Source organism: Xenopus laevis, chromosome 1L (assembly GCF_017654675.1).
Source record: "Xenopus laevis strain J_2021 chromosome 1L, Xenopus_laevis_v10.1, whole genome shotgun sequence".
Lineage (NCBI taxonomy): Eukaryota > Metazoa > Chordata > Amphibia > Anura > Pipidae > Xenopus > Xenopus laevis.
This window is the reverse complement of record NC_054371.1, coordinates 57,842,124-57,855,834: the sequence shown is the minus strand read 5'-3', so window position 1 is coordinate 57,855,834 and position 13,711 is coordinate 57,842,124. Positions and strand designations below refer to the sequence as shown.

The 13,711-nt window shown below is 35.5% G+C and overlaps 1 protein-coding gene across 1 annotated transcript; it reads right to left on the bottom strand.

The window, feature by feature from the left end:
• Positions 1-1,090: 1,090 nt before the first annotated feature.
• fga.L (fibrinogen alpha chain L homeolog) lies at positions 1,091-11,613 on the bottom strand. The gene is made up of 6 exons (XM_018231298.2): positions 11,506-11,613; positions 9,111-9,239; positions 7,117-7,300; positions 4,056-4,201; positions 2,407-3,463; positions 1,091-1,925 (listed from the first exon to the last, which is right to left on the bottom strand). The coding sequence occupies exons 1-6, from the start codon at positions 11,566-11,568 to the stop codon at positions 1,216-1,218; spliced, it is 2,289 nt and encodes a 762-aa protein (XP_018086787.1). The 5' UTR covers positions 11,569-11,613; the 3' UTR covers positions 1,091-1,215.
• Between the last annotated feature and the right edge of the window lie 2,098 nt (positions 11,614-13,711).

The window sequence follows — 13,711 nt, the reverse complement described above, 5'->3', positions numbered from 1 at the left end:
AATATCGGAATATAGGAATAAGGTGATACATTGAGGAACTCTATTGTTGACCAGACTACTCTTGGAATAAAAGATTTTAACAAAATATTATGATGATTTCACTGTATGTAGATTAATAGGTATATCGATGCTTATATGACACTGGGTAAAAATGTGCAATGATTTTTTTATTGGCCATGTCAAGAATAAGTTTTAGATTTCTAGGGACCTATACCCTTTATATCCATAAATACCATAATTATATCTATGATTTTACATATACTTTGCAGGTATGTATAAAGTATATATGAATGTAGTAACAATGAAGGAATTTAGTTTGAGATCTCTGCTATAGTTCCTGTTTTGGGAATAACTTACCAGGTCCAGGAATTTCAGTAATAGAAACATACAAATTACTATGATAAAAAATTAAAGGCAAAAGGAGCCCCCTATACGATATATTGGATCTAGCTATCAATGATATTTTGAAACCCAATGGAATGAAGACAGAATGAAGAGAAACCGATGCTGAGAGAGGAATGAAGAACTTGATTATTTTCAGAAACAGTACAGAATATTTAATTGATTGTATTTAGAAAGTTTTATTTCATTATGCTGAAGCTTATAATAAATTTTCATTTTTGCGATAGTTCCCCTTTAAATTGTTTTCCACTGCCCATCTGTAAATTAATGGGCCACGAGTAAGTAAGCAGATAATACCCTTATTAATATGGATTATGTATATACCTGTGTGAATTCTACACAATTCTTAACACTTTCATATACAGTATGAGCAACTTGTGTCCATGCCTTCCCAGGTATACCTTCTTTTAAATGCTAATATTTATGTTTCATATTTCCCTGTGTTGGAATAAGGTTTAGCTTGTGGTATTCCAACCTTTGTTGATCTAGAGATCCCCAGTATTCCTTAGCAGCTTTATGCTGTTTGAAGATGCTGATAGATGTAATCTATTAAATTTTGGAAGCTCCGTGATTGAACACCTCTGTACTACATACGTTTAAGTCAGGTCTAAATTTTTTAAGCCTTAGAGGCCAGAAAATGCAGCAGCTGCTACTTAATCGTCGAACAAAACACAACATATGCAGTTCATTAGACATAAATGAGTTTTTTAGTGGGTTCATGATTACAGTTGGAAAATATATTAATCCAGGAAATACAAACACAATAATACAACAAATCTTTCATGGGAGTTCTGGGGGTTATAAGAAAATATCTTAACCTGATGTTTCAACGGGTCTAATTTTCATTCTGACAGTTTTAAGGGAATAGTCTGCTGCTTTGAAAGGTACCCAAACAACTCCATTTTCAATCTCATAAGGAAAATTATTTCTAGGATCATATTGACCTCCATTGTAATAAATTCCATTAAGGTTCGAAGCTTGGCAGTTATTATACCACCACCCACCTCCATACATTTCAGCACAATTTTCCTCCCACCTGTCACTATCCCTATCATATGTGCTAAATTTCATGTTAACGTGGGATGTGTATTCTCCATCATCTTTGGATCCTTCTATCAAGGCATCTCCAGCTGTGCCTTCATACTGAGATAGTTTAAGAATAAAGCCCTCTAATTCTGACCCTAGCTGAAAATTGTACTCAGCATAAACCTTCTCCCCTGACCAGTCCTCCAACTCAATTCGAATAATTGCATCCTTTTGGGTCAGTAAGTGGATATTTTCATTGCCCAACCAAACTTCTCCTTTTCCACTGGCATCCACACCACCAAATCCATTCTTGTAGTCTTGCCAGGTCCTGTTAAAATTAACTGATCCATCTTCTCTCTGTTGAATCAAAATCCATCCTCCCAACTGGGTATCTTGATCGCAATACACTGATAACACCTTACTGGATCCTTCTGGCCTGATTTTGAAAATGCCACTTTTGGCACCAGAACTGTGTTTTTGACGGATATCATCACAGTCTAAAAAGAAATGCAGTTTTATCTGATTTACTATTATTGCCATACTTAATTCATGATACCTGGACTGACAAAAATAAAGCCATTTATATTCTGGCAATTGCTGAAAAATATATGTAAAGTAATGGTTATTTTATTATGAATTTAAAATTAGCTTTAAATCTAAAATGTGATGGATAAAGAAAAAACGTTTTATATTAAGTCTGCCAAATGGCATGCATATGTTATTATATAGTACAATAAGATATTTGTGTCAATATGTTAAACTTCTTGTGATAATAATGTTCTGTTGTATATAATCCTAATTCCCAGAATCTACCTGCCTAATCTACTTTCTTATTTTTTCTTTTTTTATGATCGATAAACAAAGTACGTCATTAAATGTTTAAAAAAAGCTAGGTAAAGGGGTTTTGTTGTCTCCATTATGTGTAGTTTCTCCTGGTTTAAAAGTTGAACCTCACACTGCCCTCTTTCTTTCATTTACCTTTCCCAGTGTAATCTCCAACCAACTTCATTTCTTTTCTCACAGTGCGGGCCTGGAAATCAGGCCTGTCCTCTTCACTATTATCGTGCTGGATAGGGCCTAAGTCATCAAACACTAGGCCACTCTTCATAGATTTAGTATCAAACTGAGTGCCATCTTTGCTGCTTCCCCTGCTGCTGCTGCTGGAGACCACGGTCTTCGTATATGTAGACGAGCCTTCTTTTTGGATGGGTGTAAAACTTGGTGAATCAAGTCCTGCATGGCTAAAGTCATCAAACTCGTCTTCTCCCAGATCAGTGAAAGCATCATGAGTTGCAAACTTAGTATTGGTACTACTACTACTACTGCTACTGGTTTGGCTGGTTTGTGTTTTTTTCCCTGATGAACTTAAAAAATCTTCAAAGGTAGGAATTTTACTGATATCTCCCAAAGAACTACTTCCAGTAATTTGGATAATGCGAGTTCCGTCAGACCCTGCTGAAAATGTGTCACCTGTGTTAAATTTTCCTAATTTTTCACACTCTGCACCACCACTATATGTTTCAACTATTTCTTCTTTAGGGCCCTCTGGTGTGTTTATTACCCTCTTCTTTATAGTCTTGGTGCATGAAACCGTTGTGATGACCTTGGTTGACTGATCTCCCCCTGTCACTTTCCCTGTACTTTTATCATCGCCATAACCTTTGGAACCTTGAAAATCTACATTTGTGCCACTGCTAGAAGAAAATACATCAGGTGAGGTTGCTATGGATGAGCCTTTTACCACTTCTTTTTTCCCTTCTAAAACAAATGCATATTGATCAATGTCCTTGAAAATTGGAAACACTGCTTCTTGGTCTTTGTCAAGAGCCAGTGTCTTATAACGAGAGTCCACTGGAGAGTCCTTAATGGGTCTCATTTTCAGCACTCGCATGGAATTCACTTGGTTGCTCATGTCAGTGGTTTCAGCTTGCAAGAGTAGTTTCTGTATGTTATTATAGCTGTCATGGTCCACTTTGTAGTTAGTATTCTGTGCACAAGATCCTTTGCAAGCACGGATTTTTATATCAATGTCCACCTGAAAAACACATTCAAACAGAAAAAATGTATATTATTTATTTGGTTTAGTGATAAAATGCATTTCATTAACACTGGAAGGCCTATTTGTCAAAGGTCAGATTTTAGTGGTGTTAGAGGTTTTTGAAACCATTACTAAGCTCACAAACTCTAAAGAGATTATTTACTAAAATCTGAATTTTTTTATTAAACAAAACTCCCATCCACGATTTTTTCTTATTTATCATTAAAATAACTCAACAAATCAGATCGGGAAAAAGTATGAAATGAAAAAAAATCTGAATACCTTGAAAACCTTGAAATGTTTCTAGCGAAAAAAAAATCAGAAAAACTACTAAACGTCAGAATTGATTTAAAACGGTCCACTTGGATCAGTGCAGCTACCATTGACTACTATAGGACTTCTGAAACTTTTACCTGGCAAAGATTTGTATTAGTGGTTTTCGTGGATTTTATACTTCATAAATCATTTTTTAGAGCTTTTAAAAAAATATGGGAAAACCACAAATTTTTAGAGTTTCGTGGAAAAAATAAAAATTTGATTGTTAGTAAATGGGCCCCGTATGCACGTGTAGACAGATTTTATTGGTTACCTCAAGACGTTTCATTTCCACCACCTGATCCCTGATGTTTCTCTGCAGTCCTTTCAATCGTTCTACTTGATTGGAAACTTTTAGCCTTAAATATTCGATTTTCTTTCGGAGGTCGTCAGACACCTTACTATACTTTCCATCGCTTTCTAAAATAGTTAAACCAGAATAACTTTAGCAGCTTAGCACAAATTTTGAGTGTGTTAGGTGCTTAACATGGAATACAGTAAATATTTTTCTCATGCCCAATAATTTTAAATGTATTTTTTTATTTAATTGTATGGGTGAAATTATCTGAAACACTAATATAGGCCCTAGCCAAGGTCAGCAGCCTCTTATTTACTTGTTAAAAATTCATTGTCACTCTTTGTGCACTCTTTTATGGAATTCATGTGACTCTTTCTATTGCCTTTCTGGTGAAAATTACAATAGTCATGTCATTCAATTCTATAAAATAATAAGTATCATTATCAAATATAGGGGCCAGCAGAAGTTAGGAGAAGATGAGGTAGTAAGGATAACTGTATCAGGTTAATAATAATAATAATAAAAATAATAATAAATCAGTTTTGCTTAATTAAAAGAATATTCAAAATTAATTTTCAACACACAGGTATTTTTCCCTTTAATATTGCAGCACCATAGTAGGATAGGGTACTAGTTTGAGATGGCGTCATGCACTTACTACTAATTACTATTTATGTGGCATTAAGGGGCAGATTTATCAAGGGTCGAATTTCGAAGTAAAAAATACTTCGAAATTTGACCATCGAATTAAAATACTTTGACTTCGAATATCGAAGTCGAAAGATTTTTCACTGAATTTTGCAAGTCGATGTTTTTTTAAAGAGACAGTACTTCGATTATAGAATGGTCGAATATTCGAACGATTTTTACTTTGAATCGAAGTCGGAGTAAATTCGAATTTTTTCACTTAGAAAATTCCCTCTAATTCACTTCGACCCTTGATAAATCTGCCCCTAAGAGTTTATCTCATCACAAATGGTGACAAATAAGTACAGGGTTGCTTTCTGTGGCAGCAGTACCCTCATTGGCAATACTGAGAAATGCTGGGAGAAATATATTTGACCTGCGCAATCTAATGCCATTTTTTTTAATTCACACCTGCCAGCTCTCAGTGGGGAGTTCGTTTTTGAGTTTTCCTCATTTAACAAACCTTGAACATCTGACCTTGAATTTTATAATAAATGCAATCTCATTTTTTTGCCTCAAAAACTCAAACTGATGAAAAACAGGGTCTTGAGTTTTTAAAGATCAGTCCCTCGCCCGTGTTAGTTTTAAATTTGATATACCAGTATATATAGTTCTTCTGGCTATAGCTGACCACTAAAGATAGTCAGTGATCAGTATTCAACGAGTTATACAAAGCATACAGACTGAACTAGACAAACCAGAATGCCATGTTTTACTTGTTGGAGGAGAGGAAACTTGAGTAAATTAAAAATAACAATCACTAAACTTTTATAATATAAATACTGTATATGAAATCTGAACCTTCAATATGAACATAACCCATTCAAGTGTCAAAAAAGTGGAATATTTAGAAAATTAGGTAATTGGTTTTAGCATGGTATATATATATATATATATAATAAGCCTTGATAAAGGCCCAGGCATGGGCCAAAACGTTGGATGCACAAGTATGAATAAATATTAGTTTTCTTCACTGAACATTGGAGTGCGGGTCCCTGTCCAATTGCTATATATATATAATATATACAATAGAATATTGCAAATAAGTTTACTAAAATGATTTGAGTTTTCAATGATGGGCGAAGTTAATTAGAAGTATTTAATGAATTTTTATCAATTTAATAAACTGATTTAAATGAATTCTTGCACACTTTATTACATTATTCTTGCAAGGGCCTTGATTGTGAGTAGAATTAGAATAGGACATAGGTGGTACATCACTATAATCACAGCTGAGGGCAACACAAGAAGTAACTGTACCCCACCTTAAGATGTGACACCAAATCTAGTTATTCATATGCAGAAACTCAGTACATTAATGGAAAGTGTTGGACAAATCTGTATTTTTCTATGATTTCTTAATCCTTAATTTCAGCACTTCTAACCTAGGATATCAGTGCCTTCTATTGCATGTAGTTCATTGTCAAGTTAGGTCCCACAAATTAAACAGTATTAATGATAAGAAGTAAAATAAATACAGTTTTCTGCAGCTTCATAGACATCTTCCCCTGATACACATCCATGGGGCTTTGAAAGTTCAGATAAACAATTAAGTATGTGACCTGTTATTCAGAATGCCTGGGACCTGGGGTTTTCTGGATAATGGATCTTTCTGTAATTTGGATTTTTATACATTGAGTCTATTAGAAAATCATGTAAACATTAATAAACCCAATAGGCTGTTTTTGCTTTCAATAAGGATTAAAATTATATAAGGATTAAATATATATATATATAGATCACAGCCATCCAATATAGGCATGGAACCTGTTATCCAGAATGATTGGGACTTGGGGTTTTCCGGATAAGGGATCTTTCCATAATTTGTATCTCCATACTTAATGTTTACTAAAAAATCATTTAAAAAGCAAGTAAACCCAACAGGATTGTTTTGCCTCTAATAAGGATTACTGATATCTTACATTTTATTATTACAGAGAAAAATTGGATAAAATGGAGTCTATGGGAGATGAACTTTCTGTAATTCAGAGCTTTCTGGATAACGGTTTTCCGGAATTATGGATCCCATACCTGTATATGCATTAAAAGACTGCTGTGAACATTCATAGGGTCTGGGACATACAGAGTAAATAGGTATGTAGCACGTATGAACAACCAAGGAAATTGCCTAGCTTTATAACTCTTGGTTGTGAGCTCAATAACTTGATTTTCCAATATCATATAACATTATGCACGTATAATTGCTACTGCACTAGGGGTGCATGTGTCTTGTCATTGTGAAACATTCTTCATTACAGCTGTAATAGACATGCAAAATGGCAAGTATAATTTAGGTGTCGCACTGAATGGAAGAGGGTTCAAATCCAGAATGCATCAGGATTGTACTTACGTTGGGCCTGTGCAAGGTTATTCTTAAGGATCTCATATGTTTGCTTGGTTTGCACATCTATACTTTTGTGACTGAATTCTCCATCCTTTAATTTTTGTTTAATTGTTTCAATTCTCTTGCCAAACTCTTTATCAGTTTTATCTGTTAATCCTTGAATTCTGCACCCAGAAGGACATTTGGGACCCTGTAAATGGGATTTAAAGGACGTCTTAGTTTTACATGTTAAGCAAACTTCATTTAACTTCAACCAAAACGTGTACAACTTGCATAGATATTTTTCTTTCAATAAAAAGGAGTTCTTGTCCAGCAATTAGATTCACTTTGTACTGCTATAAATCGCTTTGAAAACAAAAGACAATGCTTTTGATGCTGTAATGAACTACACCTTTTGAAACAAGGATCTGTCATGTATCAAGGTACCCTTATCATACAATATATTTATTGCATTCCATATCCATGGGTGGTCAGTTTAATATCAAACTGTAAAATGTTGATAGGATGCCATGAGGTACTGCAGTAGTGCTAACGTGTCCATTCATAGTAAACGCTACCTTCTATTTGCTATCGTTTCCAGAATCATTGTTTTCCCTGTTAGGTAAATAGAGTTACTTGAAACATGTCACTAGCAATTGACAAAGTATTGACACAACAATTACCTGCATCCTCGTTAGAACGTATTTTTTAAAAGAAAAGCAATTTTACCCCCCAAAAATATTACCTTTTTTAGTACTTTTTGTTTATTCCACATTGGAAAGCTTAAGGATTCAAACGGCTATTTTGACGCTGGCGACAATTCACCAGCGTCAAAAAGGGCGTTGGCGTCAAAGTTGCCCACATTAAAGTCTAAATTAAAGTCTACATTAAAGTCTAAATTAAAGTCTCATTAAAGGAGAAGGAAACCCAGTCGGCGCAAAAACCCTCCCCCCCTCCCGTGTGTTGCCCACCCTCCCTCCTCCCCCCTGGCCTACCTGTCCCGCTGGGCAAATGCCCCTAACTTGTTACTTACCCTTCTGCGCAGGTACAGTCCACGGAGTTCACAGATGACATCTTCTTCCACGCGATCTTCTTCCTGCTTTGACCAGCGTTTTGGCGCATGCGCAGTAGGAGCATTTCGCCGTTACGGATCTACTACGCATGCGCAGTAGATCGTACCGGCGAAATGCTCCTACTGCGCATGCCCCAGTCAAAGCAGGAAGAAGATGGCGTGGAAGAAGATGGCGTCGGTGAACTCAGTAGACTGGAACTGCGCAGAAGGGTAAGTAACAAGTTAGGGGCATTTGTCCAGCTGGACGGGTAGGCCAGGGGAGAGGAGGGAGGGTGGGCACCACATGGGAGGGGAGGAGGGTTTTTGCGCCAACTCCTTCTCCTTTAAAGTCTAAATTGGCGACGCCGTTGCTGTCCTCGAAAAACCTTTGGCTGCCGGAGTCGAAATCGAGACGCCGGCGAATTTTCGCCAGTGAATTTTTGAAGCAGATTCTCGAATTTATTCACCAGCGGCAAAACAGGCAAATTTCTCGCCTGGCGAATAACTATTAAGAATATGTAACAGCGATTCCATGCCAACCAAATGACAATTGTGCACCTGTTCAAGCCTAGGGTCAGAAAAATATTATGCACATTGGTAGTGTTTTGTGCACCAACGAGATTTATTTTGTCTAGGGATGCACCAAATCCACTATTTTGGAATTCACCAGAATTCTGAATCCTTCATGAAATCCTGAACCAAATCTGAACTATAATTTGCATATGCAAATTATAGTTAGGAAGGTTAAAGAGAAGTATGGTTAAAAAAATGTTCATTTTGTGCTTTGTTTGAAAAAAAGTCACGTGATCTTAAGGATTCAGTTCGGCCTGGCACTAGGATTTGGTCAAATCCAAATCCTGCTGAAAAAGGCGGAATCCTGAAAGAAATCCTGGCTTCAGTGCATCCCAAATTTTTCACCTGCAGTACTCACTGTCTAATAGTTACAACAGAGCAATGAAAATTCAATTACCCAGTCTTCATCTGAACAGATTGGCCAGTTTTTTTCCTGTTTGCAGTCAGCTTCAGCTTTAGATTCGGATATTCTAGGACCACGTATGCTTCCTCCCTGTGATTCAATGCCACCTTCTTCTTCTTCAGACTAAAATGTCAACAACAACAACAAAAACACAGTATGAAAACTTTGGTTATTGTATTATAGTACTGCAAAGTAAATAAAGAACCAGTTTGGAATTACTTTGTTACATTGGAGTTACATTAAGCAAACATAACAAAGGAGCAGAAATATTACAATAAATAGGGCAAAGAATTGAATAAAATTTATGGATATGTAAAACACTACAGATAAATAGTAAAGCTGATAGATAATAAATTTATACATACATACTACAACTAGTTGTCTAGCTAAATTAATAGACTAAATAAATTAATAGACACAATACATAGACACGCAAATAAAAACAGATGATTGATAAAGAGATGAAAGACAGAATATAAATCTTAGTAATGTGAGCCTCATAAAACATTTAGAAATATATTGTGGGTTTATTTTATATATGTATCCTTTGGGAGACTGCAATGAAACACGGTATAAAATAAGGTTTATCAAATAACACATCAATTCATCTAGATTAAGTATATAAAATAAAGGCCAATGGTTAGCTAGGAAGTGAGCTGCAGTACAAAGGAGTATGTACAGGTATGGGAACTGTCAAACAGAATGCCGGGGACCCAGGGTTTTGCATAATTTGGCTCTTCATACCTTAAGTCTATTAAAAAAATAATTTAAACATTAAATAAACCCAATTGTCTCCATTAAGGATTAATTATATCTTATCAGGTTCAAGTTTTATTATTACAGAGAAAAAGGAAATATTTTTACATTTTTTTTAATTATTTGGATAAAATGGAGTCAATGGGTAGTGGCCTTCCCATAAATCAGAGCTTTCTCGATAACGGGTTTCCCAATAATGGATGCCATACATGTAAGTACAGTAAATACAGTTTTACGAAAATATTGAAAAAATCAATTGTACATGATATTATGTAATGTGGATAATGTTCTTGGTATTTATTTTGAGGGGGGGATTATTTATGCTGATAATATGTGATATAGATATGGGACCTGTTATTCAGAATGCTTGGGGCCTGGCGTTTTCCAGATAATGGATGTTTGGATAATTTGAATCTTCATACTTGAATGAACTCAACTGGCTGGTTGTGCTTCCAACACATTTTGTATCTGTATTATTACAGAGAAAAAGTAAATATCGTCGATATGATCGTCTTCCAGTAATTCACAGCTTTCTGGATAACAAGTTTCTGAATAACAGATCCCATACCTGTATACATATCTCAACATTTTTTATACCTGTCCACCAACTACACACACATATTATTGTGGTGCAGATATGGGATTTATTATCAGGAATGCTTGAAACCCGGACAAAGGTCCCATATCTGTCCTATTTTCATGTCATTTTGAAATATTGTAGCATAGATATTTATCCAAATAATCCAAATTATTAAAAAAGATTTCCTTTTTCTATGTAATAATATAACAGTACCTTGTACTTGATTCAATCTAAGATATAATTAATCCTTTTTGGAAGCAAAACCAATGTCAATGCACAGGGGACAAACACTGCAATAAATACACACATATATATATATATATATATATATATATATATATATATATATATATATATATATATATATATAGAAGTGACACATATTAAAAAAAAACAAGAGGAAGGAGGTCCCTGCCTTGTAGATTTGTAGCACTTAAATTAACATAGGTGTGTCTTGTTTTATGATACAGGTATGAGATCCTTTATCTGGAAACCCATTATCTAGAAAACTTTGAATTATGGAAAGGCCATCTCCCATAGACTCCATTTTATCCAAATAATCCAAATTCTTAAAAAAATATTTATTTTCCTATATAATAATAAAACAATAATTTGTACTAATCTAAGATATAATTAATCCTTATTGGGAGCAAAAACAGTCAATTGTGTATATTTAAATGATTTTCTAGCACACTCGTTGTATAAAGATCTTTTATCCAAAAATCAATTCCAAGGTCATGTGCATTCTGGATAACAGGTCCCATACCTGTAGCTGATCGATGATTGGATCGATGGATGGATAGAAAGATGATAGATACATCACTGTATATTTTAATAGTGCTTTATAAATAAAGTCATACATACATATTACAACTGATGTTTATAGAACAGAACATTCTAGTACCCTTGCATTATTTATTAGCTATTACATGACTTGTTAGATTGAGAAAGCATACTAACAACAGAATGCTAGCCTAAGTTAGAGTATATATAGGCATAAGGAATAAAAACAAAAAACAATTCAAATGTAAGAAAAAATAAAAGAAACCATACCCAAACACTGCCTGCAAAGCAGAGCAGCAATGTGATTAGTGCTGCCCTCTGAATCATCTTCATTTGGACTAGAGATGCCTACAGTAAAAATGGAGTAGAGTCTTGTCCTTTTAAACCTAAGCACCATTCTGCAGTCAATCATTAGTTTATGTAGTGTTTACTTAACAAGTAGTACCTGCGCCCTCATCTGATGTGTCACTGTTCCGAGCAGTTCGCTCAAGGTACAGAACAAATTTAACTAAGGTTACGCCAAATGACCTAATGTTCCTCCACCGTGTAAGATTGGCCAAGATTAATATGTAGAGGGCCAAAGTAAATGCATTGGGACAACTGCACTTTTGCCCATGGCATCCTCTTGTTTACCTGCATTTATTTTGCAAACCACTTCCGATAATAAGAAGTTGTGATACACACATCTGACACATCTTCTGTGCAAGAAAATCTTGCAAAACAGTTATCCAGGGTGCCCTTGTGTTACTTTAACCTGGTTTTACATATGTTGTTTAAATTCAAATGTTTATGTGTGCGGGGAGACTAGCAATATATACCCCCTTCTCTAAAATATATAGTGAATAAAGTACCCCCTCTTGTAAAATATAAGGATATTATAAGTTACCGAGGAGTTTCATGACCATATAAAAACACGAGGCCGAAGGCCGAGTGTTTTTATACAGGTCATGGAACTCCAAGGTAACTTATAATATCCTCATATTTTACAACTGGGGGTACTTTATTAATTATAATACACAAATTTTAGTGAGTCATGTGACAGAAATTACATCACTACTCACCGTTTATAACTGATGACATCAGAACTCACCGTTTATAAGGATATAATTTAAGATATTCATGGCTTTTGTGTATTATATAGGGGATAAGGTACCCCCATGAACATATAAAGGTACAAGGCTACAGACAAGGTGCCAAGTGCTTATATACAAGTGGAGGACCCTAATATCCTTATCCTTATACTGTCAAGCAAAAGGTACTGTATATTAATTCTTTTACAGGTATGGGACCTGTTATCCAGAAACCCATCATCCAGAAAGCTCTAAATTAGGGATGCACCGAATCCACTATTTTGGATTCGTCCTTCGTGAAAGATTTGGCTGAATGCCCAACTGAATCCGAATCCTAATTTGCATATGCAAATTAGAGGTGGGAAGGGGAAAACATTTTTGACTTCCTTGTTTTGTGACAAAAAGTCAGGTGATTCCCTCCCCACCCCCCGGTTCAGCCGGGGCAAAGGATTTGGGCCATTCTGCTTAAAAAGGCCGAATCCTGTATTCATTGCATCCCTACTTTAAATTATGGGAAGGCCATCTTCCATAGGTGTCATTTTAATGAAATAATTAACATTTTTAAAAACCGATTTCATTTTTTCTCTGTAAAAATAAAACAGTACCACATAAACTTTCCAGCTAAAATATTAAAATGAAGCCTTATTGGAGGCAAAACAATCCTATGGGGTTTAGCTTATGTTTAAATGTATTTTTTTAGTGATTTAAGGTTTACGGAAAATCTGAATATTGTCCTAAGCATTCGGGATACCTGTCCCATACCTGTACACGTTTCATTGGATTACATGGACAACTCCTTCTCCTCCTGGTCTTAGTACCTCCGTTATACATATTCCCACCCTGGTGGATGCTCCCTTGTCTCCTGCTCCATTCACCACTGTGCACTGAAGTATATGACTTGGCATGTGGCTCATACAAATTTTGGTGAAAAGGGTAACAAACTGAAATTTTGACACTTTCATAAATTATCGGATTCATGATGGTTCGCCTGAGCGAAAATTCACCTAGCGAAATGCATCAAAAGTTCTCCAGCTAAAAGGTAATTCGCTAGCCTAGTGTGTTGCTTGAAAATCAGCATAAAATAAACTCCGGAGAACCACAGTGAATTCAGTGTGTTTATTTCATCAATAGTGTGTTGCTTGACTTTTAGTAAATAGGCAATGTCGCTGCGAATTGTCTTTTTAGCGAAAATTTTTCAAAAAAACACAATTTGCTCTTTAGTAAATGTGCCCCCTTGAGTCTCAACTCCTTCCCCTTTTAGATTGTAAGCTCTTTTGCATTCACATTCTAGCCGGCAGGAAGGCATTCCAGGGAGATTAGTCACCCAAAGAAGAAGAGATTTGTCGCTGGGCGGCTAATCTCCCCGAATCTGAGCGTGTTCCACCACCCTAAGGGCAGTAGCACAC

Bases quoted from the DNA above. Each gene is read 5' to 3' on its own strand.
- fga.L (XM_018231298.2), bottom strand. From the start codon at position 11,568: ATGAAGATGATTCAGAGGGCAGCACTAATCACATTGCTGCTCTGCTTT. The intron at 3,464-4,055 runs GTAACCAATAAA...TGTGTTTTTCAG, and splicing joins TGGAAATGAAACGTCTTGAG to GTGGACATTGATATAAAAAT. The intron at 1,926-2,406 runs GTAAATGAAAGA...ATTTCTTTTTAG, and splicing joins TGGAGATTACACTGGGAAAG to ACTGTGATGATATCCGTCAA.